This window comes from Galeopterus variegatus, unplaced genomic scaffold (assembly GCF_000696425.1).
Source record: "Galeopterus variegatus unplaced genomic scaffold, G_variegatus-3.0.2 Scaffold5898, whole genome shotgun sequence".
Lineage (NCBI taxonomy): Eukaryota > Metazoa > Chordata > Mammalia > Dermoptera > Cynocephalidae > Galeopterus > Galeopterus variegatus.
Window position 1 is genome coordinate 48384 of NW_007732009.1, and position 27933 is coordinate 76316.

Consider the following 27933-nt stretch of genomic DNA (forward strand, 5'->3'; position numbering starts at 1 on the left):
CCCGCCACGGGTTCGGATCCTATATAGGCATGGCCAGTGCACTCACTGGCTGAGTGCGGTGCGGGCGACACCAAGCCAAGGGTTGCGATCCGCTTACCGGTCACAAAAAGGACAAAAAAAAAAAAAAGGTGGGTTTGGGGGTTTAAGGAAAGTGATAAAGGTTTAAAATAATTCACAAAAATTTATCAGTACATACGCTGCAAAGAAGTTACAAGAATATGGGAAAGCTTTATGTCTATACAAGTTCAAGGTTCATGCTAGGTTAGAAAGGGTAAATAAAAGCTGGGCTGCCAGTTATTTCACCTCATCCATTAACATTAACATTCTGGGTTTTAAATTCCATTCTTTCTGAAACCAACAAAATTTTTTTTTACGTCTATTCTCTCAACCTATGCCCCTACCCCACCCCCAAACTCCACACAAACAACCTAAGCATCAAATTATCTCATCTCCATTGATGTTGCACAGAATTTTCCTACATGGCACTCAGTTATTTTGTACTGCATTTATACACATTCACATCTTGTCTTCCCTTCTAGCCCAAGTTCTTTAAAGGTGAAGTCTGCAAATGATTAATATTTGCAATTCTCACATTGTATACCCTCAAACACTTTTTAATGAATGAAGAAAACATATGATAATAAGAAAAAATTACTAATGTCATTAGTCAGTACATGGAACAAAGAAACAAGAATTTTGTACGGGAGTCCTTTAGTATACACGTTGTGTTGAAAATCCATGTAGATGTTTAGGTCATCATCTAGAAATGTTGTATTTTAGAAACATTTTATTCCAGAGCTATAGACATAGATTTGAGGATCAAATTTCCATAATTCTCTGTCGGGAAATTTATCTCTGCTAACTGCTGTCAGCATACACCTGCTGGGCATAGCGCTAGGACTTCTCTCTACATATACATATAAAATAAGGAATTGTCTCACACAATTATGGGGCTGACAAGTCCCAAAATCTGCAGTTGGCAAGCTAGAGAAACTAGAGAGCTGATGGTGTAGTTTCAGACCCAGTCCAGAAGGCTCAAAACCCAGAAAAAGCCAATGTTTCACTTTGAGTCTGAAGGCAAGAAAAAATTGATGTCTCAGCTCGAAGGCAGTCAGGCAGGAGGATCAATCTTCAGGCCTTCAACTGATTGGATGAGGCCCATCCACATTAGGCAGACTGCTAATCTGCTTTACCCACTCTACCAATTAAAATGTTAGTATCACCCACAAACACTCTCATAGATGTACCCAAAATAATGTTTGAACAAATGTCAGGGCACCCATGGCCTAGTAAGGCTGACACAAAATTAACTATTATAGCATCTTAACCATGGAGAGCCATGGAGTCATATCACTGTAAGAGTCTAGACCAATAGCTTTCAATCTAACTACCTCAGGCTCTCAAGCCCTGACTGAGAGACAACAAATACGAGTTATTAAAAACAAACAAGAACAAAAGTTTTTGGGGAATGCCTTTGTTTAAAGGCTAGACAAAGGAAAAGGAATAAAAGTTAAAGGAGGAAAACTAGGAAGTAAATTTACCTAGGGCAACAGAAATTTCAAGAAAAGGATGTAATCAATTTTTGAAAATTAAGCAAAAGGGCTGGACAGTGAATATGGTCACTGTTCTGGCAATTAGTATTAATGTTACCAGAAACAAGTTTCTGCAACATAATGGGAACAAGAAATTAGGATGGCAAGAGACTGGAAAGGCAGTAAGTAAAAATTCCTCTTTTAAGAGTATTGATGGCTGGACGGTTAGCTCAGTTGGTTACTGTGCAGTGTTGTAACACCAAGGTCAAGGGTCCAGATTCCTGTACTAGCCAGCTGCCAAAATAAATAAATAAACAAATAAAAATAAAGAGTAATGACTCTGGGGAAGACAGGAACAGGAACAAGAAAAGAGTTTTTTAAGAGTTAAATTTTAGGAAAGGGAAGGAATATCTCTTCCCTCCAAATCAGAAAGAAGAGGGAAATCTGAGGTGGGGAGTTCACACAACAGATGGCCTGGACCTCAGTTTAAAAAAAAGGGGGGGAGGGCATGGAGGTCATCTGCGGGGGGGGGCATGGAGGTCATCTGCGAGAGGAGAGGTGGAAGGGGTGGGTTTGGGGGTTTAAGGAAAGTGATAAAGGTTTAAAATAATAGGGGGGGAGGGCATGGAGGTCATCTGCAAGAGGAGAGGTGGAAGGGGTGGGTTTGGGGGTTTAAGGAAAGTGATAAAGGTTTAAAATAATTCACAAAAATTTATCAGTACATACGCTGCAAAGAAGTTACAAGAATATGGGAAAGCTTTATGTCTATACAAGTTCAAGGTTCATGCTAGGTTACCCAGAAATTAGATGGAACACAGCACCAAGTTTTTTTTTTTTACTTCCCAGAAAGACCCACTTTATAGCTGTTTTTTGTTTTAATTGAGGTACAAGTCATGTAACATAGAAGGGACCATTTTAAAAGTGAACAACTCAGTGACATTCAGCACATTCACAGTGTTGTGCAACCACCCCCTCTATCAAGTTCTAGAACATTCTCATCCCCCAAAAGGAAAGCTGTCCCCATTAGCAGTCACTCCCCCCACCCCTCCCCCAGCCCCTGGCAGCCACTAATCTGCTGTCCGTCTGTCTCTACAGCACCAAGTTTTGAATAAATGTACTTTAAGCATTAAATATATCAGTTACTATTCAGAAAAAAATGGTTACATCCTTATTTGAATTTTTTTTTTCACAAAAGGAATTTAAGTGAACTATTCAAATACACTCAGCTAGACAATGAAAATCATGTTTTGTTTAACTTTCCCTCTTTAAAATTAAGGATAGACATTCTGCCAATGCAGATACAAATGTTTATAATGTCAATACAATTAACTTTTAGAAAGAATCAATATCCACAGAACTTTGCAAAACCACTTCTATGAAAATAATTTGATCTATTTCTAAAATCTTTGAAATCTACTCAAAATAGTTAAATTCACAGCTATTAACTAAAAGTCTAATTCAAACTTAAATTGCCAGAAGACACAGTTTTAAGTACTGTGCCTTTTCCTGGTTTTGGTCTCAACAATTCTGAACTAATTTAGATTATTATTAACAAAACAATAGACACTAGAAGGAAACAGGAAGTAAGCTTGCTGAGTGAGAAGAAAAATACCCGTCTGAGTTGAGTTTTTACCACAAAGCACAAAATTCTTACAGGAAATGAACACTTTAATATGTAAAGTAACTATAAAGAATAGACACTGTAATATTATTTCCCACCAAAAAATAAGAACCTCAGGGGAAAGTTTGTAAATACATAGGGATACATGATGTGTGAAAAATCAAAAGCTCCACGTTAGTGAATTGTGCCACAGACTTCCAAAATCAGCCTATTACTAGTGTTCTATTTTACCTCCCCCTTTTGGTCTACATCAAACCAAACTTTATCTTCTTGTACACAAACAAAATGATGAAATCTTAGCATTAATAAAAGGGCTTTGAACTTTTCTTTGATTACAAAAATCCTTTCTGCAACATTTGTAACAGGTGCACACCAAACCTCTGATCAAATGCCTCAAGTAATTGTGTTTACTATCTGAGAGCAACCATTATGAAATGGCTGTTTATAAGTTCATAAAACCTACCTCAAATTTTCTTCCCCATTGGCCTTTGTTCTACTTTTTGGCACACTGGATTTTAAAATTACCTGACTAAGTTGAATTTCCCAGTTCAGAGGGGGAAAAAAAAAACAAAAACAAATAGAATGTGCTTGATTTTAAGCTTTTCTATAAAATGGATTTAAACTTTCAGCACCTTCTACCACTTATCTCTATTAAAATGTAGCACAAACTGCTACCACATTAGCACAAAGTAATAAACAATATATTGAAAAATTGAGTATAACACCATTGCATCCTGTTGTAAAAGAACACCATGACCTTCAGGTATTCTACTCCCTGATAATTAGTTTGAAACTATGTCCCAAATACAAAAACTAAAAAAAGTCCACTTCCTCTTTCACATGGCAACTTTCCAAATTTTAAATATTATTCCTGAAAGGGATCTCAGAAAATCTAGTTCAACCACAGATGAAGTAACTCAGATGCTGAGAGTGACTTATCTCTAATTAATATTCTTCAGGCAAAATATCTTCGATCTCAACATTTCCTTAAATGATACAACGTTCTACATCCTGAACACTGTTGTCAAGCTAGGGCTACTCATAACTAAAGCCAAAATGTTTCATTATTTTAGTTATACTAAGTTTCCGTTTGCATCGTCAGGGCTAGGGCTCAGACCCTTCAAACCCATTGTACAGACTGGTTACCAGACCCCTCACACTCAGGTCCGTTCTAGGTAATTGGGAAAGATCCCGGGAGCCATTGGCAGATGACACGAGCTCAGTCCTCAGCAGCAGCAACTGCAGCTTACAGCAGATCCAGCAGTGGCGGCAGCCTCTCGGAGGGTCCCGGGGACACTGGCAGCAACAGCCTCCAGCAGCAGTAGCAGCCTCCCTGTGGCCCCCTACCCCCAGGGTCATCCCAGGGGAGGGGGGCCCTGTGGATCAGAGCCGCTCATCCTTTATACCTAAGTCCATAACCCAGGACACCTGGGTGCACATGCACAATTACATTAGACAATAACCAAGGAATACCTGGGCACACGTACATATTTACATCAAATGCTCGGCAAGATTCTGAATAGCTGAGGGCCCCTGACCATTTTCCTATATTTTCCCAGCAATTGTAATCTTCTCTTTTCAAGACACACTCTAGTTTACTGGTGGCCCCTCTTAGAATGTGGTACTCAATTATAACTATTAGATGGGGTTTTAATAGAGCAGAGTATAAATGGAATGATGAACAACTGTGTCTCTTCAACCATACTGCAGTTAGACTCCCTTAAGACTGGGCAGATAGCCTAAGCCACATCAATTCAGATAGCATGCTACTAGCAAAGCTATTGATGTACTATACTGTGGTAATTTAGCTCCGATCTTTGAACAGCTGACTAAGTCATGCTATTTTTGCTTACCTGGCTCAGATTCATGTCTCTCATAACCCATTTGCTTACTACTTTAATTCTTCCCCCATACTTTAACTAAAATCTAGGAAGTGTTTCTACTAAAACTGATCCTGCCTGGCAGCCTAGTTAATTAATTCCTAGAGTCTGAGCAACTAGCAGTTCTCTGCAACAACCATGTGACCTGATGTCGGGAAAATATAGGAAAATGGTCAGGGTGCCTCAGAAGTTCAGAATCTTGCCAAGCATTTGATATAAATATGCATGTGTGCCCAGGTGTTCCTTGGTTATTGTCTGATGTAGATGTGCATGAGCCCTCAGGTGTCCTGGGTTATGTACGTAAGTATAAAGGATGAGTGGCTCTGATCCACAGTGACCCCCGGCCCCCAGGATGCCCCCCCACCGAGGGAGGCTGCTACTGCTCCTAGAGGTTGTTGCTGCCAGTGCCTCTGGAATGCCCCGAGAGGCCACCGCCACTGCTACTGCTGAGGACTGAGCTCGTGTCATCTGCCAGTGGCTCCCTGGATCTTTCCCAATTTACATAGCATGGACCTGAGTGTGAGGGGTCTGGTAACCAGTCTGTACAATGGGTTTGAAGGGTCTAAGCCCTAGCCCTGACAATACAAATGGAAACTTAGTATAACTAAAATAATGAAATGTTTTGGCTTTAGTTATGAATAGCCTTAGCAAGACAATTGGTTACGCTGGCAGGAGTCCAACAATAATCCCAACCAGAAAATCAGCATAGCTATTGCTATAGCCCAAGACCTGATTGATTACCTAGATCCTGCTAGGTGAACTTCTATCTTTAGGAAACTACCTATTCTCATTCCTGGAGGACGCTCTCTGAAGGCATCTCAAATAAGGAAAATATCCAGATGGTATTGTGACAAATATTAAAAATGAGCAGGGAAAGATGTATACAGGGAGACTTACTGGGTCTCACACCCCTGCCTCCACCAAAGGAAAGGGTGGAGAACACATGTATTGAACTAGAGAAGTGACCAATCTAAAGCGGGCAGCAGAAGAGGAAGTTGAGTTTTGCAATAAAAGCATTAGCAACCTATGCTATGGGGTTTGAGCTGAAAAGAAAAATTCCCAGAGTATTCTATTTTTATGTTTTGCAATTTGTCTTGTCACCTCCCCAACTTCATAGGTTCCGGAGGTATGAAGAAACTTTAAAGTCATCTGCTCAAGAAGTCTTAAATGCCAGTCCAAGAAAGCAGCTGATTGGCTGTATGAGAACCACGTAGGGAAGGTTTTTAAAAAACAGATATATTTCCTTTCAAATTCCAGTCTCCTCCCTCACTTCAAATCAGGATTGAGTAGGCCTAAACTCTGCAGGACACCGTGACATACGACTACGTTCGGGAAACTATTTGACCCATGTTTGAATATCTCCTATGACAGGGAACTTATCACTTCCAAAACAGCAATGTTCTATCACTAGAGTGTAAAAATGGAGTTTAAAGACGGGTTTGAATACCAGAGCTTTGCTTCTTACAAATAGTTCTATGGTCCTCTCCTTGACTTCTCACTTGTTATTACAGAAATTTTCAAACATACACAAAAGTTGAATAATATAATGAAAATCCATGTATCCATCGCCAGCTTCAACAATTATCAACATATGGCCAATCTTGTTTTATCTATAAACCCCCTAATCTCCAATACCTCACTTAACTTTATTAAAGCTACAAGAAATTTATTACATTTCATTTGTAAATTCTTCTTAAAAAATAAGAGCTCGTTTAACTAATGCAATACCATTATTACACCAAAACATTAATTCCTCAACTTCTTTACATCTCAGTTTCTGTAGTGGATTATGTCCTCCCTGAAACTCACTGAAGCTTGAATTGCGTCCCCCGAGTTTTATGTATTAGAAATTTAGTCCCCACTGTGACTGTTAAGAGGGTGGGAAATCCTATTATAGTAACTGGATGGTGGAGCCTTGAAGAGGTGATTGGATTGTAAGACCATGCTGTACTGAATGGATTAAAAATCGTGGTCAGGGGCATGGTTCTGAGGTCTTTATTTTATTTTATTTATTTATTTATTTATTTTTTTGTCCTTTTTGAAACCGGCCGCACCACGCTCAGCCAGTGAGCGCTGTGAGCGCACCAGTCAGCCCTATATAGGATCCGAACCCGTGGTGGGAGCACTGCTGCGCTCCCAGCGCCGCACTCTCCCGAGTGCGCCACGGGCTCGGCCCATGGTTCTGAGGTCTTTAAAAGAGGAGAGTCTGTCTTTTTCTCTCTGCTCTCTCTGCTTCCACCATCTTCCAATGTGAGACTCCTGGGTCACTGTCACCACCACCAGTTGAACTTTGGACTTCCCAGCTCCAGAAACTATAAGTAATAAATGTCATTTTTCTTTATAAATCACCCAGTTTCAGGTATTTTTTTTATAAGCAACATAAATGGACTAATACAGTTTCCTCAATTATAAGCAGGTATGGGTAACTCTGGTCTCACAGGATTCTTGTGAACTCTATACTGTCTCGGTGACTGTTTAAAAAAAAAAGTTTCGTTTGAACATGTACAACACAAATAAAAAACATGTAAGCTTTTGAGTTCTAAGTCCCAGACTTGGATCTTTGGACAGTAAATAATCTGTCTACCCAGAAACCTCAACTTGTTTAAGATGATAGATAACTGCAGTATACCCAGAAAGGCAGACTAAGCTCACCTGTGATAATGTTTCCCTTGGGGGATAAACAACTTTTCAACACTGCAAAGGTTAGAATTTAAGATATAGAGATAGTGAAATAAACCAAAGCCATTTATAAATATTTGCATTAACTTCAAGATGATCTATGTATTGTGGCTACAGTGCACACATTGTATGAGAGTTGTGGATGCATACATACAGAGTTGAGTTATAAAGAGCAGGACTGTTTGAAAGTGACCTGGATGCTCACTCTGGGTTGGCTGGACAATCAGGTGCTCTGCCTTCTACCAGTGGGAGGGCTGAGCCTAAGCTCAACTCCCTAAAGGCAAGGAGTTTTCTTTTCTTTGGCAGCAAGACTGCAATTTTCTGCAGCCCCCGTGTCTCCAGGTTCTAGGCAATTGCCCTTCCCAAACTGTACACAGCTGACATCTCAAATCCAGACTATATGACACCAAACACAGAATCAGTTTCTCGCATGCTTAACCTGTAAAAAGTAGACCCACAATTAGGGAGGGATCTCTCTATTAGAACACTGACAGGCCGACCCCGTGGCTCACTCGGGAGAGTGCAGGGCTGGGAGCGCTGAGACCGCGGGTTCGGATCCTAGATAGGGATGTCTGGTGCGCTCACTGGCTGAGCACGGTGCGGGTGACACCAAGGGTTACGATCCCCCTACCCGTCACAAAAAAAATAAAAAACCAAAAATAAATAAATAAATAAATATGTGATTGGTAACAAACAGAATTTAAAAAAAAAAAAAAAAAGAACACTGACTCAGGGCTGGCCAGATAGTTTAGTTGAGCTTAGTTGGTTAGAGCTTGATGTCATAAAATGAAGATCAAGGGTTCAGATCCCCTTACTGGCCAGCTGCCAAAAATAATTTAAAAAAAGAATATTGACCCAAATGTGAATCCAGCAGTGACCTGGCCTCTGAAGGACAGGAGGATCAGGGGACCAGTGCCTTTTTTTTTTTTTAATTTAGGTAAAAGTCACCATTTTAACCATGTGAAAATGTGTGATTCATTGGCTTTCAGTATATTCACAATTTTGTGCAACCATGACCACTAATCTAATTCCAAAACGTTTTCATCACCCCAAAAAGAAATCCTATACCCATTAACCAATCATGCCAAACACTAATCTGCTTTGTTGGAACTACTCTGCTTCTTCTGAACATTTCATATAAATGGAATCATACAGTAGGTGGTCTTTTGTCTCTGGTTTCTCTCACTTAGCACATAATGTTTTCAAGTTTCATCCACGTTGTAGCATGTATCAGGACTTCATTCCTTTTTGTAAGTAGTATTCCATTGTATGGATATACCACTTTTTGTTTATCCATTTATCAGTTGATGGACATTTGGGTTGTTTCCACTTTTTGGCTATTATAAATAAAGTTGCTATGAGCAACCCAATTTTTAAAATCAGCAAAGAACTTAAATAGACATTTCTCCAAAAAAAGATAAACAATGGCCGATAAACATATGAGAATATACTCAACATCATTAGTTATCAGAGAAAGGCAAATCAAAACCACAGGATTCCACTTCGCATACATTAGGATGGTTATAATTTATTTTATTTATTTATTTATTTATTTATTTATTTATTTTGTCCTTTTTGAGACCGGCTGCACTGCGCTCAGCCAGTGAGCGCACAGGCCATCCCTATATAGGAACCAAACCCGTGGCGGGAGCGCCGCTGCGCTCCCAGCGCCGCACTCTCCCGAGTGCGCCAGGGGCTCGGCCCAGGATGGTTATAATTTAAAAAATGGAAAATAACAAGTGTTGGAGAGGATGTAGAGAAACTGGAACCTTTACACATTGCCGGTGGGAATGTAAAATGGTTTAGCCACTATGGAAAACAGTTTGGAGGCTCCTTAAAAAGCTAAACATAAAGGACTGGCCTGTCAGCTCAGTTGGTTAGAGCACAGCCTTGTAACACCAAGGTCAAGGGTTCCAGCCACCATTATAAAAAGAAAAGAAAAGAAAAAAGCTAAACATAGAATTACCACGTGACTCCCCAATTCCACTCCTAGGTATCTTCCCTTTATTTTTCTTTAATGATTCTTGACTTAAAGTTTCCCCTTCTCCTTTCAAATACTTCAGGAAATGATTACTGTTATTTTGTTGTTTTGTTTTAAACACCATTTAGCATAACAAGACATGGTACACTAAGAGAAAATAGATTATACTTGAGATTCCAATTTAAAAAGGGTAATTAACTTGTGATTTTAAATTGAAAAGTATTAAGAGATTACTAAGTTTGTAAATAGTACTGAAAAGTTTAAGAGAACTTAATAAAATGTATTTCTTAGTGTGGGTTGTAGTCAAAATACATTTAGAGGGCTAGCTGGTTAGCTCAGTTGGTTAAAGCATGGTGTTGTTAACACCAAGGTCAAGGGGTTCAGATCCCCATTCTGGCCAGCTGCAAAAAAGATTTTCCTGGATTCTGGTCATGTCATCCAAAATATCCTCCATCTTTTTTTCTAAATCTTAACACCTGTTTCTTTCTCCCAAGACATCCAAAATGGCTTTTTAAAGTCAACAATTCAATATAAAACCATCCAAATTAAATAAAATTCACTCCTTCTTCCCTAAATGCTAGTCAACTCCCAATGCCATAGTAGGAGCTAGGTGCTGATCTAATTAGCTGAATGATATAATTTATACTAAGGCGAGAATGAGGCGTAAGCACTCCCAGGATCCACAGATGTTATAAGAGCAAAACAAAAATCTGCAATGTAGACTATGTCTGGAAAGGAGAAGCCTAAATACTGCTGCCTCTCTTCTGAGGGAAGACATCCTGCTCTACATACTCTACTCCTTAACTTTAATTAACCCCTTAATTTTTCCACATAGTAAGATTACATGAATTCAGCAACTATACCATACCAGCTATTATTATTCCATTCTTCACCTTAATCAAGATGAGTGTTTAAGGAGAGTCTGTTGTTAAATGGCTTTTCTCTTATCTCTCTGAGGTTATTTTTTCTTTCATTCATTCACTCATGATTAAAACAACAAAACAAAATGCATGAGAATTTCTATAATGAAGTTAAAAACCAAATTTTTCGTTTGCCTTGAAAAAATAAGAGATAGAAAAGGGAAAGAAGGGATCATATAGAATGAGAAGGCATGGAGAGACGAAAAATATCTTAAATGCCTCGCAGTAATAGCCAGATCCTTGAGTAGAGGTTTTTTTATTTGTAATCCTAGAAAAGATAATATTAATAGCAATTTTTCAACTGGCCTAATCACATTTAATCCTTTTACCATACAATCTAAGAATCAAAACACACTTGGGAGCAAAGAAAACAAGATTTATAATGAAAAATACTTCTTTGAAAAAAAAAAAAGAAAAGACTATACCTGAGATATTTGGCCCTGGACTTTTGTAAGCTGAGTTGCTCGTATATTTAAAGACTGGCTTCTTGTTACAGTTGCCCCAGAAAGGCATTTTCCATTCACCTTTCTTTCGAGGTGATAACTTGCTGGTGATCTCTCTTCAAGAAGAACAGCATCCCAAGGATCCTCTGCTAGCAAACTTTGAACATTTTTCTCTTCTTCATGGTCTAATATCTCCACATTGTCCACTTTAGGCTTACTTAGAGGATCCAAGTCTAACCAGTCAAATTTACTGATATCCTCAGCCTTTGGAGATACCTGTAGATTGCTGACTGCAGCTTTTGAATTTGTTATCTCTAAATCAGTCCTTGCTTTCCCATTTTTTAAAAATTCTGATGTACTAGCTATTTTGTCAAATAGTTTTGCCATGTCAGGACTGACTACTGGACTGACTACAGGACGATAGATAGGTAAGCTTCCTTGCGGATGAAAGGGTGTAGCAGGTGCCAAAGGATATGAAAAATATGAAGACTGTCCCGGAAGACCTAAATATATAGGTTCTGTAGATGGAAAAGGAGACATTCTCGGATTGAAGCCATTCTGGAATGCAGACTGTTTACTGTAAGTTGAAGGTATGAAAAATATGAAGACTGTCCCGGAAGACCTAAATATATAGGTTCTGTAGATGAAAAAGGAGACATTCTCGGATTGAAGCCATTCTGGAATGCAGACTGTTTACTGTAAGTTGAAGGATAAATAGAAGGTAAAGTATAAGTGGAAGGCCCAGATAATCCAGGTGGCCACTGTCCTCTCTGAATAGCAGGTCTAAGATAGAGCTGTGCTGAAAACGAAGGGCTCAGAACAGGCAATACAGGTGTTTTTCTAGTCTCAAAACTGTCATCCAGCAACAGTTTCTCAAGTTCAGCTTGGGTGAGCTTCTCTACATCAATATCTACTGCTCTTTTTTGGGAATCTGATTCAGGAAACACCATAAGATCATAATCCTGTTTGTTATAAACTTGTGCTTTTTGTCTGGTGCTGTTTGACAACTCAAAGCCTCTCTGGTTGTCAGTCACTTGTCTATCCTTTTGCAGTTTTGCTAAAGCCTCTGCTTCCATCTGTAATGCTTCTTCTTTGTCCACATCTTTTGTTCTTGTTGGTTCCAGATGTGAAGATGAACATTGTTTAAATCCATTGTTGCTGGATATCTGAGCCATGTCCACTAAGAAGACTAAACCTTCCCCAATCTATTTTTTCTTGTAGCTTCCAAAATAGCAAGACCTATACATAAAAATAAACATAACACTCGATTAGACTTTCTAAACACAAATAAATTTTATTTGCAACCTAACCCATATGGTTTAGGATTTGAAGTCACTCACAAAAATACACTACCAAATAAATAAAATAAAATGAACAGTTGGGTGAAATCTGGGTGAAGGAACACTTAATACCTTATACACAGTTGTGTTAAGGAAGCTGTTTAGACATCATGGCTTGATCCCATTTCCTGACCTAACGGTAAACGAACTTGAGAAGCTTTCACTTCAGCTATCACAATGGCTGTCATTAACCAGTGGTACTTGTGGCAGAATTCTTAGCATGAAATGACTTAAGTGCTAGTCACATATTTTCAAGAGTTCAGATAACGTTTACTTTTATGTAAATAGCAAAAGATCTCATTTTGACTTGCTATTTGTTAAATTGCTCAAGAGCCAATTAGCAATAAAAATATCCAATATCCAATCAATAAAATAAATATTATTTATCAAAATATGTAAAAAACTGATTAAGGGTTTATAATATTCTAGAAATACTAAAAATGTATAATGTAACAGATTAAAATAATAAGACAAAAGTGTTAAGGCTATAAGAAGTTGAATATTCCACTCAAAGGTTAAATTATGGCTGAATTCATCACAGTTTTTATTTATTTATTTTTTTTCCTTTTTGTCTTTTTTACTGACCCGTAACAGGATCACAACCCTTGGCGTCGCGCCCGCACCGGGGACCGGCAACGGAATCACAACCCTCGGTGTCGCGCCCGCACCGCGCTCAGCCAGTGAGCGGGAACCGGTCTCCACATGGGATCCGAACCCTCGGCGGGAGCGCCGCCGCACTCCTAACCGGGCCGGCCCTGGTTTTTATTTTTTTAATTTTTATTTATTTTTTGGCAGCTGACTGGTACTGGGATCTGAACGCTTGATCTTGGTGTTATCAACACCATGCTCTAACCAAATGAGCTAACCAGCCAGCCCCTGTCACATAGTTTTGATCACACTTCTGTTCTGATTATGTGCAGTTAAATCAATAGTTATAATACCAAAATTTTTCCTTTTCAAAAAAATATCCTTAAATATTTTTATTCATGAAAAAACTAAACGACAGTTTATTTTTTTTATTTTTTATTTTTTGTCTTTTTCGTGACTGGTAAGGGGATTACAACTCTTGGTGTGGTGTCGCCCACACCGCGCTCAGCCAGTGAGTGCACGGGCCATTCCTATATAGGATCCGAACCCGTGGCGGGAGCATCAATGGACTCCCAGCACCGCACTCTCCCGAGTGCGCCACGGGGCCGGCCCGATAGTTTATTTTTAAACCTTCCCACAGATCAGTTTATAAAAATTTACTGTATACTCCTCTATTTAAGACAAAAACTTAATTCAGACCAAGTTTACCCTATGAAGTAATATGACCAATTAAAAGGTTGGTTATCTACTGTTTAACATAGGGCACATTTCCTGCTTCTAATCAATATGATACCAGGGCTAAACATGGGTTCTGGACTCACACCACCTTGGTTTAAGAAGCTATAACCTTGGGCAAATGAAAATTTTTTTCCAGGTTAGTTTCCTAATTTTTTTTTTTTTGTCTTTTGTCTTTTTTTCCGTGTCCGGCAACGGATCGCAACCCTCAGTGTTGCTCCCGTACCGGACCGGGGACCGGCAACGGGATTGCAAACCTCGGTGTTGCTCCCGCGCCTCGCTCAGCCAGTGAGCGGGAACCGGTCTGTATGTGGGATCCGAACCCTCGGGCGGGAGCGCCGCCGCGCTTCCCAAGCAGCGCACTATCCAGTGCGCCACCGGGCCGGCCCAGTTTCCTAATTTTTTAAATGGAAAAACATCTATCCCCTAAATTATTACATGGATTAAATGAAATTATGCAACTCAAATTGCTTATCATTGGCCTTACATATAAGCATTAAACAAATGGTATCTATTATTAATCTAATCTAGGTATATCATTGATACACCTAGTTTATATACTGCGAAAGCATGATAGGCCTTCTTTACAGCCATGGTCTTTAGTTCTAGTAAATACAGTGCTTGTCTACAGTATATGCTCAATAAGTGCTTGATAAAAGGAGGTAAGGAAAAAACCAAAGCAAATTCATATTAATATAACAAATGAAAATCCTAAGTGTTGAGGTAAAACTACATAAAAAAATTATTAGTGATGAGGACATAAAGAAAGAGGTATTCAAGGAATATCCTTGGACTGTCCTTGGAGTATTACTTGGCAATTCTTTCATACAACTATAGTTTAATTCCTGAGGCATTTCACTGGAAAACTATTCCAAATTTTTCCCTTCTGTGATAAACAGCAAAACATAGGCACAATGCATACTTAATATTTGTACACTTCATTGTATGTAAACTTTATACCAAAAGAAAAAAACTGTAAACAAACATTGAATTCTTGCTAACTAAGCATGAAATACTTAGTGGAAAGTACTGATGTCTACAATTTTCTTTGAAGTGCATCCAAAAAATAAGATTAATCAATGGATGGATAGAGGGAAGACAGATAAATGTGATATGGCAAGTACAGGAAAATGTTAATAGTAAAATCTGGGTGAATGGTATATGGGTATTAACTCTGAAATTCTTTCAATGCAGCTGCCATGACTGAAAATTTTCACAATAAAATATTGGGTGGGGGAAATGGGCACAAATTCCTCCTATTCCAATATACACCCCCATTTGCAATGTGATTTTATTGCTCCTCCCATAATGAGTTTGGATCTACTTCTCCACTCTCTTGATCTGAGTGGGCCTTGTGACTGGCTTTGACCAGTAGAATGCAGAAGTGACACTGTGAGAGTTCTAAGACTAGGTCATAAGAGGCCTTACTGCTTCAGCTCTTCCTCTCTTGAAATACAGCCACTGCCATGTGAATGCTCACTAGGGATGAGAAAGAACTAGGAGACAGAAGTCCAGCCAACAGCCAGCACCAACCACCAGACATGTGAGTGAAGCCACCATCTTAGACTGTCCATCCACACTCCAGATGACCACAGCCACATGAGTGACCCAAGGCGAAACCAGCAGAAGAAACCACCCAGCTGAGCTCAAGCCAAATTGCTAACCCACAGAATCATTTTGGAATGGTTTGTTACACAGCAGTACATAACTCATAAACCTTTTCTTCTTATGTTTAGAAAACAAAACTGAAGCCACTTAACTATGTAACAACAAATTTCTGTTTTAACTTGTACCACCACCACCTTCCTTCACTAAGTCCTCAGAGAATGAACAGTTCCCTTGACCTTTCTAAGGCTAACTCTTCCACTTATATCCTTAACCCCACTTAATTCTCCTACTTCCTAATCACTGATTGCCTCCTTTGCATTGTTAATTTTTCATTTACTTGCTTCTGCTCCTCTGCCATAAAAATACTTAAGTTTTCTCCATATTAAGGGAAGAAAAATATTAACATTCCTCTTTAGACTCTAGAAGCTTCCATTTTATCACTGCCAAACTTCTCAAATGAGTGACCTAGAAAGTCCTTTCTTTACACATTCTGCATTGGAAAAACTGTACTTGTCTTTCAGGGCCCAATTACCTGAATAATGCCTCCTCTCTGAAGCTCTTCATAAGCAGCTCTTACCAGAATTTATCTTTTTAGTGTAACCAAAAATTTTTTATCACAGTTTTCTTTTTCACTTTTTGCAGACTTTTTGCTGTTTTTGCCTGCACAGCATCCTTGCTTCTGGTAGTAGAACCTATAGTTTCCTTCCTAGAGACTGCTTATCTCCCTTTTATCCCACATAGTTAAAATAGGACTGGACCATCCCTACCGACCCCCAACCACTCCAGATGATCCAAGTCTGGCCCATCAGGGTTAACCACAGGACTTGTGGCTGAAAGTATCTGGAAACTTTTCATTGAGATTGCTAAACTGATGAGATGTAAGCCTGGCTCTGTTGTGTCCATATTTGCCACCACGTGAAGAGATGCTGCCTAAGAATGAATCCAGGCCAGAAGAAAGTAGAGCTAAGATAAAATAGAGTAAGATAGATTCTGGATAATAGCACATTAAATATTTGGATCCAGCAATACCCAAGGCCCATCTTTTCATTTTTGTAAGCCAATAACTTCCTCTTTTCACTGACACCAGTTATGAGTTTCTACCATAATAACCAAAAAAAAAGTCCCAATTAACACAGAATCTGTGAACCTGTGTGTCTACCCAACAGACTAAAAACAAGCTTCTTAAGTGCAAAGGCCCACCTGTTCATTTTTTAAGTTCCCCACAACATTTAAAAGCACCTTGCTTAATAAATATGAAATTTACCGAACATGTGTTTTAACATGAGGGAATAAGGATTGTTGGACAGCCCTGAAGAAGGCATTTCAGATGGCACAAGAGTATGAATATATGGTGGGAGAAACTAGTCAAGTGCAATCATGTGTTACTCAACACCATAATATACCACCTATTTTTCACAAAGTCAGATGGATTAAAACAAAATAGCATTTTACAAAGAGATGAAGATACTTAACTGTAATTCATTTTCCACAAGCATAAGGCAAACTTGTTACTTAAGTATTCTCCTGGTTACCATATTTGGTAATGACCATAATTTTGAAAGGGGGGAATCTTGACTTTTTTAATGAGATACGGTTTAATTCACTGGCGAACACACTTGTTCTAAATATTTCAAATGAATGTTAACTCATTTACTGACAAAGGTATAAAATTAATAGTCTGAAATATATTTTGTCAGTGAATGTGGTGTTTTTTTCACATCAATTTATTTGCTTGCTCTGTCTCTAGTATCAACACCCAACATGCTAAAGTAAATTCAACTCTAAATAGTAATAGTGAGCTGTTAGCAGTTACATTATCATATCTTAGTTTTCCAAGAGGTTATCATGCATGTACGCTCAAATGGTAATAAAAAGGCTTATAAGACTGTCCGAAAGTAACTGTGTGCTTCAGCTATTTTTCTGGGGCTGCTGCACTGATGTGCTCCACTAACTTTTTAAATAAAACGTCATTTGATGATAAACATTTTTGCAGGAAATAATTTCCTACACGCTAATTCAAAATGAAAGCCTCGATGCTAATTCCCCTAATTCAAGCTGGGAAAGACAATATAACTAGTTCTTGAATGAGGATTGTATATCATCTGCCAAAGATCACAAGGCTGTACTACTTTGAAATTCTTCAAAAGAAGGCAATTAAACTATTCAGTTAAACTTTTTGGACATCATTTGCATACCCCAAAACAAGAATTAATTTAAAAGCTTTTGGCTTCTTCTGTGATAGACATTCATTTAAAATTTAAATTTAAATCTCAGAAAAAAATAAAACAAGTCAGTCCTGCTACCCATCTAAATGCCTTCTGATCGGGCCGGCCCGGTGGCGCACTGGACAGTGCGCCGCTTGGGAAGCGCGGCGGCGCTCCCGCCTGAGGGTTCGGATCCCACATACAGACCGGTTCCCGCTCACTGGCTGAGCGAGGCGCGGGAGCAACACCGAGGGTTGCCGTCCCGTTGCTGGTCCCCGGTCCGGTACGGGGGCAACACTGAGGGTTGCGATCCATTGCCGGACACGGAAAAAGACAAAAGACAAAAAAATAAAAAATAAAAAAATAAAAATAAATGCCTTCTGATCTTAAAAATTCAAGATACATAAGAAAATGGAGAAACAACTATTTAAGTTCAACAACACAGATATTTCTCCTCTAAAATGAAAATGAAACTCAAAGGAAAATAAATTATGGTATCTCTATGGAACTGAATATTATACCGCCATGTGTGACACCGAGGGTTGCAATCCCGTTGCCGGTCACGAAAAAAGACAAAAAAAAAAAAAAAAGGAAAGGAAAGGGAGCTGGCCAGTTAGCTTACTTGGGAGAGCATAGTGCTGATAATACCAAGGTCAAGGGTTCAGTACCATCCAGTCACCAAAAAAATAAAAATAAAATTATGAAGACTGAAGTAACCATGGAAAACAACAGGGACACACATTGCTGGGATGAATGTAAATTGGTACAATTGTTTCAGAAATCAGAGATTATATAAGAAAGTTGAAGATCCTGATACTCTGGTGATCCAGCAATTACACTCCAGAATATACAAGCGTACTTCAAAAAGTTCATGGAAAAATGAAATTGAAGGATAATGTGAATCTTTCCTTGAACTTTTTGAAGACCTCTCACATAACCTTAAAGAAACTCATGCATATGTGTACCAACTATGTGTATAAGAACATTCATAATTGCCTTGCCCATAAATAGCCCAAACAGGAAATAACCCAAATCTCCACTGACCCAAACATGGATAAACTACAATATTTTCATATTCTATTTCCTTTTTTTTTTTTTCTTTTCTTTTTTTTGGTGGCTGGCCAGTACAGGGATCAAACCCCAGACGTTGGTGTTATCAGCACCACACTCTAACCAACTGAACTAACTGGCCAACCCCCATGTTCTATTTCTACCCATAACACTTCTAACACGAAATGTGTGGGTTTTTCTCACGCCAACAAGTTTCTCAATTCTATTTAATTCTGACACTACTACCCACAGTTGGTATCAGACACCACAGTTAAGGGCTCAGTCCCACAAGTCTGCCTGCACTTCAGATGACAGTCACAAGCATTGAATTTTCAGATTATCCATACTTGTATCTGCCTTGTCTACAAATCAGAGGTTCCTAAGAACCCCCCTCAACAATTTGATAATTTGCTAAAATGGCTCACAGCACTCAGGTAAAGTTTATTTACACTTACTGGCTTATTATAAAGAACACAACTCAGGAAGAGCAAATGGAAGAGATACACAGGGCAAGGTATAGAAGGGTGGGAGTGCATAGAGCTTTCCATGCCCTGTCTGGACACTCCACCCTCCCAGAACCTCAATATGTTCACCAACCTAAAAAGCTCTCCAAATCCATCATTTAAGCATTTTTATGGAGGTTTCATTACACAGGCATGACTGATTAAATCACTGGCCATTGGTGATTAACTCAATCTCCCCTCCCTTCCCCAACCCTCTAATCATGCCTTGGTTTTTCTGACAACCAGCCCCTGTCCTGAAGTTATCTAAGGGCCACCAATCGTCTTATTAACATACAAAATACACTCATCACTCCAGAGATTCCAAGGGTTTTAGGAGCTGTGTACCAGAAATCAGGAACAAAAACCAAATAGAGTATTTTTTATTATGTCAGTTAATTCAATGGAATTCTATACAGCAATGTGAATAAATGAACTAGAGCTATACAAAAAAAAGGGGGGGAAATTTGGAAACATGTTGAGCAAATGAAGAGACAAAAAAATACATAAAATGACTTCATTCATATAAAGTTCAAAAACATGAAAAATTAAACTGTATTGTTTAAGAATGCTTATATAATGGTAAAACTGAAAAAAAAGGAAAGGATTATTAAAAACCAGGATAGTGGTTACTCAGAGAGAGAGAATTATGGTCAGGAAGAAATACATTGGAGACTTCTGGAACACTAGCAATGTCCTTCTTCCTAACTTAGCAACTGGTTACACAAGTGTTTATAATTCTTTGTTAAATAATCACATACACTTTATGCATTTTTCTACGTGTTATTTCACACTAAAAAAGAATCCACTCCCTACATATTTCAAATACCACATACTCATATGTATATAATACATGGTATGTAGAAAATAACAAAGAACAGCTGCATTAAAAATAGTATGTGGCGGGGCCGGCCCGGTGGCGCACTGCTACAGTGCGCCGCTTGAGAGTGTGGCAGCGCTCCCGCCGAGGGTTCGGATCCCACATACAGACCGGTTCCCGCTCACTGGCTGAGCGAGGTGCGGGCGCAACATCGAGGGTTGCGATCCCGTTGTGGGTCCCGGTCCGGTATGGGCGCGACACTCAGGGTTGCGATCTGTTGCCGGACACGAAAAAAGACAAAAAAAAAAAAAAAAATAGTATGTGGCAGTTTTTTTCCTCACATGTGGCAAATTATGTGAACACAAGAAGTTCAATTAGGAAAGTTTACCTTTTTAGTGATGCCATAAAAAATACAAATGAGAGCTATACTGTCCCCTTTTCATTTGCCAGTCTATAGGCTAAATTAAAGACATTTTCCGTCCTCATTAAGGGATCTGGAGAAAGGGTAAGTAGGACTGCAAAAGAAAATAATAAACTTTATAAAACATGGTTTCTCAAATTTTCACTATCTGTGAATCGAAGGGCATTGTACACAACATGGACAATCAATTTATGTAAAAAAATTCATTGCATTTAAAAATACATGTAAAACATTATAAAATGAACAGTAAGATACTCCAATCAGTGATAGAGATGAATGCATACACCATTGTATGTATAACCACTACATTTATGTCACTTCTTATTTCTGTTAAATTAGAAACTCCTAATTCAATTATAGCTTGTCAGGAAGGTAGCAGTGTTTGGTGGTGGCTGTATCATATAGCTACAGATATTTACATAAAATACAAGCTCTACCTTCAAAATATTTCCGAATCCAAACATTTTTTCATCATGTTGCCACTACCATCCTAGACCAACCAACCAACAACTCTTCCTCTTGCCTGGATTACTGAAATAGCCTCCCAACCTGTCTCCCTGCTATATTTAACCTCTCCATCCCCCACCTTCAGGCTATCCTCAACACAGTAGCCCAAGTGATCTTGAAAAACCCAGATCTTGGGCTTCTGGTCAAGATGGCGGAATAGACAGTACCCAGCGTCCCTCTCTCCCACATAGCAACCAATTTACAACTCTTAAAAAGCAATGACAGGGCCGGCCCGGTGGCGCACTGGATAGTGCGCTGCTTGGGAAGCGCGGCGGCGCTCCCGTCCGAGGGTTCGGATCCCACATACAGACCGGCTCCCGCTCACTGGCTGAGCGAGGCGCGGGAGCAACACCGAGGCTTGCGATCCCGTTGCCGGTCCCCGGTCCGGTACGGGGGCAACACTGAGGGTTGCGATCCGTTGCCGGACACGGAAAAAAGACAAAAAAAGCAATGACAGCTAAGCTGGGGCCACTAGAGATCAGGGGAAGAGCAGGAGAGAACTATGGAGTGCATGAAGGCAGGAAAAGTCACAATGAGAGAAAGAAAGAACCGCTCCAGCCATCTCAAGCCCCGGCCGCTTCCAGGCTGGAGCTGGTGACCACACGGAGCAGGAGCTGGCAAAAGCTGCAGCTGTGCCCTTCGGATGAAGTTGCTTGGAGGCAGCAGGCGAGAAGAGGTCCTTGGTGGCCCTAGGGCCAGCAATACCACTAATAGGGTTCCTGTGGACCCACATAGGAGCGAGGAGCCACAACAACTAAATAAAGGAGCCACTCAAAGGCCAGTGAGTCATCACAAGGAACCGGCACACAGCCCCTCTTATGAGAAGTGTTTGGAACATGGGTGGTGGGGGAGATGGGCTCACCAAAAGAACTCTGTGGCACAGCAAGGACAGCTGATCTGTCCCCCAATCAGCGTAGGATCACTCAGTGGAGACTGGTCTGGAATACAGAACTGCAGGGGGTGCAGTTTGCTGAAAAGACTCAGGCTCGGACCAGAGTTTCTACACAACCCAGGTGCACTGGATCTCACAAGAGCCAAAAGTACATAGAAAGTAAACCATTAAAACCTGAGCTGCACAAAAAGCCTTCCCCAGGAAATCAACAGCAAAGCAACAACTTAGCTCAACCACAGAGCTCAAGTACTGGTCCCCACAGGAAGTTCCCCCATTTTAGAAGTAAGCAAAGGGCAACAAATTAGTTCCAGTGCAGAGTTTAAGTGTTTAAGAAACAGAAATAATCCAACACAGAACTGAAAGGAAAAACAAAATACCCAAAGATCAGAGACAAAGTTTGATATTAACTAGCAAAGGTCTCACATCACTAAAGAACACCTATAAAACCTAGATGGACCAGAAGTCCTCTAGGCTACTAAGCCAGGGAGTGGGGAGGGCTGGGGGCCTCAGCCATGTCCCCCGACACCTGCAAACAGTCCCAAGGGTCGGGGTCTTACAGCCTCAGCCACGCCCCCCCAAAACCCACAACCAGCCCAGCAATGACCACCAAGCTGTGGCAGGAAGCACCCCAGGCTCCCAAGCTAGGGCAGTGTGGGGGGGAGGGCTTCAGCCACACCCTTCTGACATCTGCACCCAGCTCAGCAATGACCAGGCCACCCTGGAAGCTCCCTGGTCTCCCATGCAGGAATGAGGGAGGTGCCACAGGCCTCAACTCCACCCCTCCTCCTTCCTTCTTCTCCCACCCTATTTCCTTCCCCCTTCCCCCCCTCCCCCTCCCCCCAGCTGTTCCACAACATCATCATAGAATGTAAAAAAATATTAATAAATAAACTTAAAAAAAAAAACCCTAGATCTTGTCACTCCTCTGCTCAAAACTTTCAGTATCTCCTATCTCACTCAGAGAAAACATAAAACCTTTACAATGGTCCACCGGGCACTTTGATATTTGGTCCCACTATTAATTCTCTCCTCTAACTCTCCCCTCTGCTCCTGTCACAATGGCCTCCTTGTTGTTCCTCAGATACATTATGCTTCCAACACAGGGCCTTTGCTCTTCTGTTCTCTCTGACTGGACAGCTCTTCCCCAGAATAGCTGAATGGCTTACTCCCTCGTCTCCTTCAAGTCTCTACTGGAAAGGTAACATCTGAGTAAAACCCTCCCTGATAAACTAGTTAAAACTGCAACTTTCTCCAACTTCACTGCCTATGCACTTTACTTATTTTCTCCTTAGCATTTAGTATCACCCAGTATACTATATATTTACTGATTTTGTTTATTGTCTGTCTTTCCCCTCTAGACTGTAAATTTCAAGAAGCTGGGAAGTATGTGTTTGGTTCATTGCTGTATCCCTAGCACCCTGATCCAGCAACAAAAAAGCTTTCATTGCAATATTTGTTAAACAAAGAGGACCTGGCCGGTTAGCTCAGTTGGTTAAAGCATGGTGCTAACACCAAGGTCCAGGGTTCAATCCCTGTATAAATAGACATATATGTCAAATAAATTTAAATCTACTATGGATATTAGTAAGCAATTCTTCACTGTAGGGGTCCTTCAATATTCTGTCAGATACTTAACAGTACACAAAAGTATCACATTCAAAATGAATACTTTAATTTAGGAGACACAGTAAGTAGATTTTTAATCCACTCTTGTTGCATTCATTTTCACATAAAATGTTTGGGAGCCATCTTAAATGTACCAAATAATAAGCCACCAATTTCTTTCTCAGAGGGAAGAAAATAATGTGTATGTATTCTCAGAATTGTTCTCCACAGCCACATGGTCCTTTTTAGTCAGACCAAAACACACTACTATTTTGGACAGTCGGCCCTCTGTATCTATGGATTCCACATCTGTGGGTTCAATCAACCGCAGATTGAAAATATTCAGGAAAAAAAAATTCCACAAAGTTCCAAAAAGCAAAATTTGAATTTGCCACACACTGGGTACTACATTGAATCCATGTGAATAAAGTGATGTATAGGCATTGTATTAGGTATTATAAGTAATCTAGAGATGACAAAGTATATGGAAAGATGTGCGTAGGTTATATGCCATTTTATATCAGGGACTTAAGCACCAGCAGGGATCCTGGATCCAATCCCCTGAGGATACTGAGGGATGACTGTACTGGTCTTGGGCTCAACAGAGCAATTTCTTAGAGACACATTTTTAGGCATTATCCATGTACAGCTGAAGATCTGAAGTCCTGGAAGTAGTTGAGAGTGCCCTGGGAGAATGTGTAGAGTAGAGGGAGAAAAAAGATGCAGAGAAAATCATGATGGCCACTAATACTTAGGCAGGAAACAGAAACTTAGAGGGAAGTAACAGAAAGGTGTAAAGAGAATAGTGTCCTGAGAAGGAAATGGTCAGTACTGTCAGAAACTATAGAGAAGTGACATAGGATGAAGACTGGAAAAAAACACTGTAGATCTGAGAGCTCCTTAATGATTTTGTAAATAGCTTTATTGAGATATAATTCACTTATTGTAAAATTCACCCTTTTTAGTTGTTTTTAGTACAACAATCTCTCCCCATCCATGGTTTTGTTTTCCACTGCTTCAGTTACCCCTGAGTCTGAATTATATCATCTGACATCATCACAAGGGTGAGTACAGTACAATAATATATTTTGAAAGAGAGAGACCATATTCACATAACTTTTATTACAGTATACTGTTATAATTATTCTATTTTCTTATTATTTTTGTTAATCTCTTACTGTGCCTAATTTATAAATTAAACTTAATCACGGGTATATATGCACAGCAAAAAACATAGCATACATAGGATTTGTTACTATCCAAGGTTTCAGCCACTGGGGGTCTTGAGATGTATCCCCCACGAATAAGGGGGTCTACTATATATTCACAGAGTTGGCAACCATCACCACTGCCAAATTTCAGAATACCTTCATCACCCCAAAAAGAAACCCTGTACCCATTAGCAGTCACTCCTCATTTTCCATCTCCTCATTAGTGATTTTTTTTTTTTTTTTTTTTTTGGTCTTTTGTCTTTTTCCGTGTCCGGCAACGGATCGCAACCCTCAGTGTTGCCCCCGTACCGGACCGGGGACCGGCAATGGGGTTACAACCCTCGGTGCTGCCCCCGCGCCTCACTCAGCCAGTGAGCGGGAACCGGTCTGCATGTGGGATCCGAACCCTTGGGCAGGAGCGCCGCCGCACTTCCCAAGCAGCGCACTATCCAGTGCGCCACCGGGCCGGCCCCTTCATTAGTGATTTTTAAAGAGGACAGTTTTAGAGAAGTGTGGAAAACTGAAAAAAACAAAACAAAAAAAAGTAAGAAATTACAGGTAACAAGGGCATATTATTCTTTCGATTTTTTCACAATAAAGGGAACTAGGAGAGAGAAGTAAATACGAGGAGGTGGTGTCAGGAATGGCTGTATAAAATGGGAAAGGCCTTCAACATGTGGTAGGCTAAAGGGAAGGATTCAGGAGACAAAGACTGAAAGGCACAGGGCCGGCCCGGAGGTGCACTGGAGAGTGCGCCACTTGGGAGCGCGGCGGCACTCCCGCCGAGGGTTTGGATCCCATGTGGAGACCGGTTCCCGCTCACTGGCTGAGCGGGGTGCGGGCGCAACACCGAGGGTTGCGATCCCCTTACCGGTCAGTAAAAAAGACAAAAAGGGGAAAAAAAAAAGACTGAAAGACACAGAGAGACGATAAATACTAGCTCAGATACTGGATACAGCTGAATAGAATACAATCAGAAGCATAGTTGGAATGTCTGACTTGGAAAGGAAGACACACCTTAGGAGACTGAGGTGATCTAAGTGAGGAACTACTAAGCCAATAACTAAAAATGGGAGACAGGGAGAAGCCAATGGTGGGAAGCAGATTTATTTTTCACTATCTAAACTTTGACAGAGTTTTTAATTTGTTATCATTTGCATGCTTTACTATTTCAAAACAAAGGTGATAAACATGTAATAGATGGATTTTTCGCTTATTAGGATATGAAACATGGCAAGAGACTGTCACTCTCATCCCAAAAAAAAAAAGCAAGCTACATGAGCTAAAAAATAAGTTTTAAGACATATCATAGTGCAGAGGACACACAAAAAAACCTAATGAATTAAATTTCAAAAACTGGTAAACCCTTCAAAGGAGAAAGAGGCCCGCTGCTACTCTCATCCCTGGTGCAGCAGCAGGAAGAAGAAATGCACGGTAGACAGGGATAAGAAAAAACAAGACTTTCAACAAATTTTTAATGACCATGCATAGGTTAGCATGACAGATTAGAATTGTGAGAATGGTAGAGGTAAGGCTGAGTGATCTAAGTGCTGGATTAAGAATTACAAGGAACCCAAGGCGTGGAACAAGTATGTACCCACCCACCAACTTTCCTACAGCTCTTCATTAAATGCACAGGTAGCCCATCAAAACTGGGGACAAGGCAGAAGAGCTGAAAGAGATCCCCCCTGAAGTATGTAGGCCTCCCCCCAAATGTGAGGGAGTCATCCTCCAAAGGAGGTCTGAAGTCATCCTCCGAAAGAGGGCTAGCAGGTGAGCAAAGAAAAATACACCGGAGGTACTCCAAGCTTTCAGTTATCAAAGGCTGGGGATGAGGTTGGAGAGCTGAGAAAAAGGCCTCCAAGGCATTCTAGACCTTCATAGAATATAAAATAGCTGCCCTCCAGAGGCCAGGATTAAGGGCAGCAAGGCACAGATCTCCTGAGATAAAGAAAGGCAGGAAGCAACAGTAAGAAACAAAGAGAACTTCACAGTGACCCATGGTTCTGCCCCAAAGTATAGGAACCCAGCGGTGAACTGAATCAAACTAAAGCAACAAAGCACAGACCCATCTTATAAATCAGACTTATTCAATTCAGAGGCCTGACAGAATAAAGGGCATTTTGGAGGCAAATATTAAGTATACTTCAGGCTCTACTGTTGTTTTATAAGTTGTCTAGCATACAATCAAAGATTATGAAACACACAAAGAAGCAAAAAAACGTGATCCTTAGTTAAGGCAACAGTCAAAATAAGCAGATCAAGATGGCCCAAATGTTGGAATTATTAAACAGAAACTTTAAAATAATTATGATAAAAATACTAAATGATCTAGTAAGAAAAGTTGGACAACATGTATGAAGAGGTGGGGAATTTCAGCAGAGTGATACTATATTTTTAGTTTATAGTTTCACTATAGAAAAGAATAAAAAAGTAATACTAGGGCTGGCCAGTTAGCTCAGTTGGTGCTGTTAACACCAACATCCTGTATCCCTCTATTGGCCAGCTGCAAAAAATAAATAAACAAACAAACAAATTCGGGGGGTGGTGGTGAATAAAATAACATGTCTGAGTTCTGTGGGACAATTTCAAATGGTCTAACATGACATGTAGTTGGAGTCCAAGAAGAAGAGGAAAGAGAATAAGATAGAAGAAATATTTAAGAAAAAATGATCCAGAACTTTCCACAAGTGAAAAAAGACATCAACCAAACAAATCTAAAAAGTTCAGTGAAATCCAAGCAGAATAAAAATGATACTAGAGAATGAACCTAATGGGGTCATAAAGTAATGCAGATCAATGACTACTTGAAAGAAACAGCTTCTGTTCTTATTAATATTCATGAAGTAAAGGTCAAATCAATTTATTATTTAGAGTCCGTTCCTAAAGAAACCAGGGAGGAAAGTCTTAATTTTAAATCTCGTGTAATGGGCCGGCCCGGTGGCGCAATGCTATAGTGCGCCGCTTGGGAAGCGCAGTGGCGCTCCCGCCGAGGGTTCGGATCCCACATACAGACCGGTTCCCGCTCACTGGCTGAGCGAGGCATGGGAGCAACACTGAGGGTTGCGATCCCGTTGCCGGCCCCGGTCCAGTACGGGGGCGACACTGAGGGTTGCAATCCGTTGCCGGACACGGAAAAAGACAAAAAAAAAAAAATCTCGTGTAATAAAGAATTTAGGGGCTGGCCAGTTAGCGTACTTGGTTAGAGTGTGATGCTGACAACATCAAGGTCAAGAGTTCTGATCCCTTACCAGTCAGCCACCAAAAAAAAAGGGGGGGGCAAGCAACCATATATCATAGGGACTGGCCAGTTAACTCAGTTGGTTAGAGTGCAGTACTATAAAACCAAGGTCAAGGGGGTACGGATCCACCTACTGGCCATCTGCTTAAAAAAAA

General features: G+C 40.2%; 1 protein-coding gene across 1 annotated transcript in view; it reads right to left on the reverse strand.

Annotated features, from left to right (window-relative positions):
* The window catches only part of LOC103605556 (phosphatidylinositol 4-phosphate 3-kinase C2 domain-containing subunit alpha-like), a gene marked incomplete at its 3' end in the record, with an annotated part of 86043 nt that overhangs the window by 45714 nt on the left and 12396 nt on the right, over window positions 1-27933 (reverse strand). The window contains exons 2-3 of the mRNA XM_008590170.1: window positions 11679-12295; window positions 11039-11559 (exon numbers count right to left, since the gene is read on the reverse strand). Coding sequence (XP_008588392.1) covers window positions 11039-11559; window positions 11679-12231 — 1074 coding nt within the window. The remainder of the gene's footprint in view (window positions 1-11038; window positions 11560-11678; window positions 12296-27933) is intronic.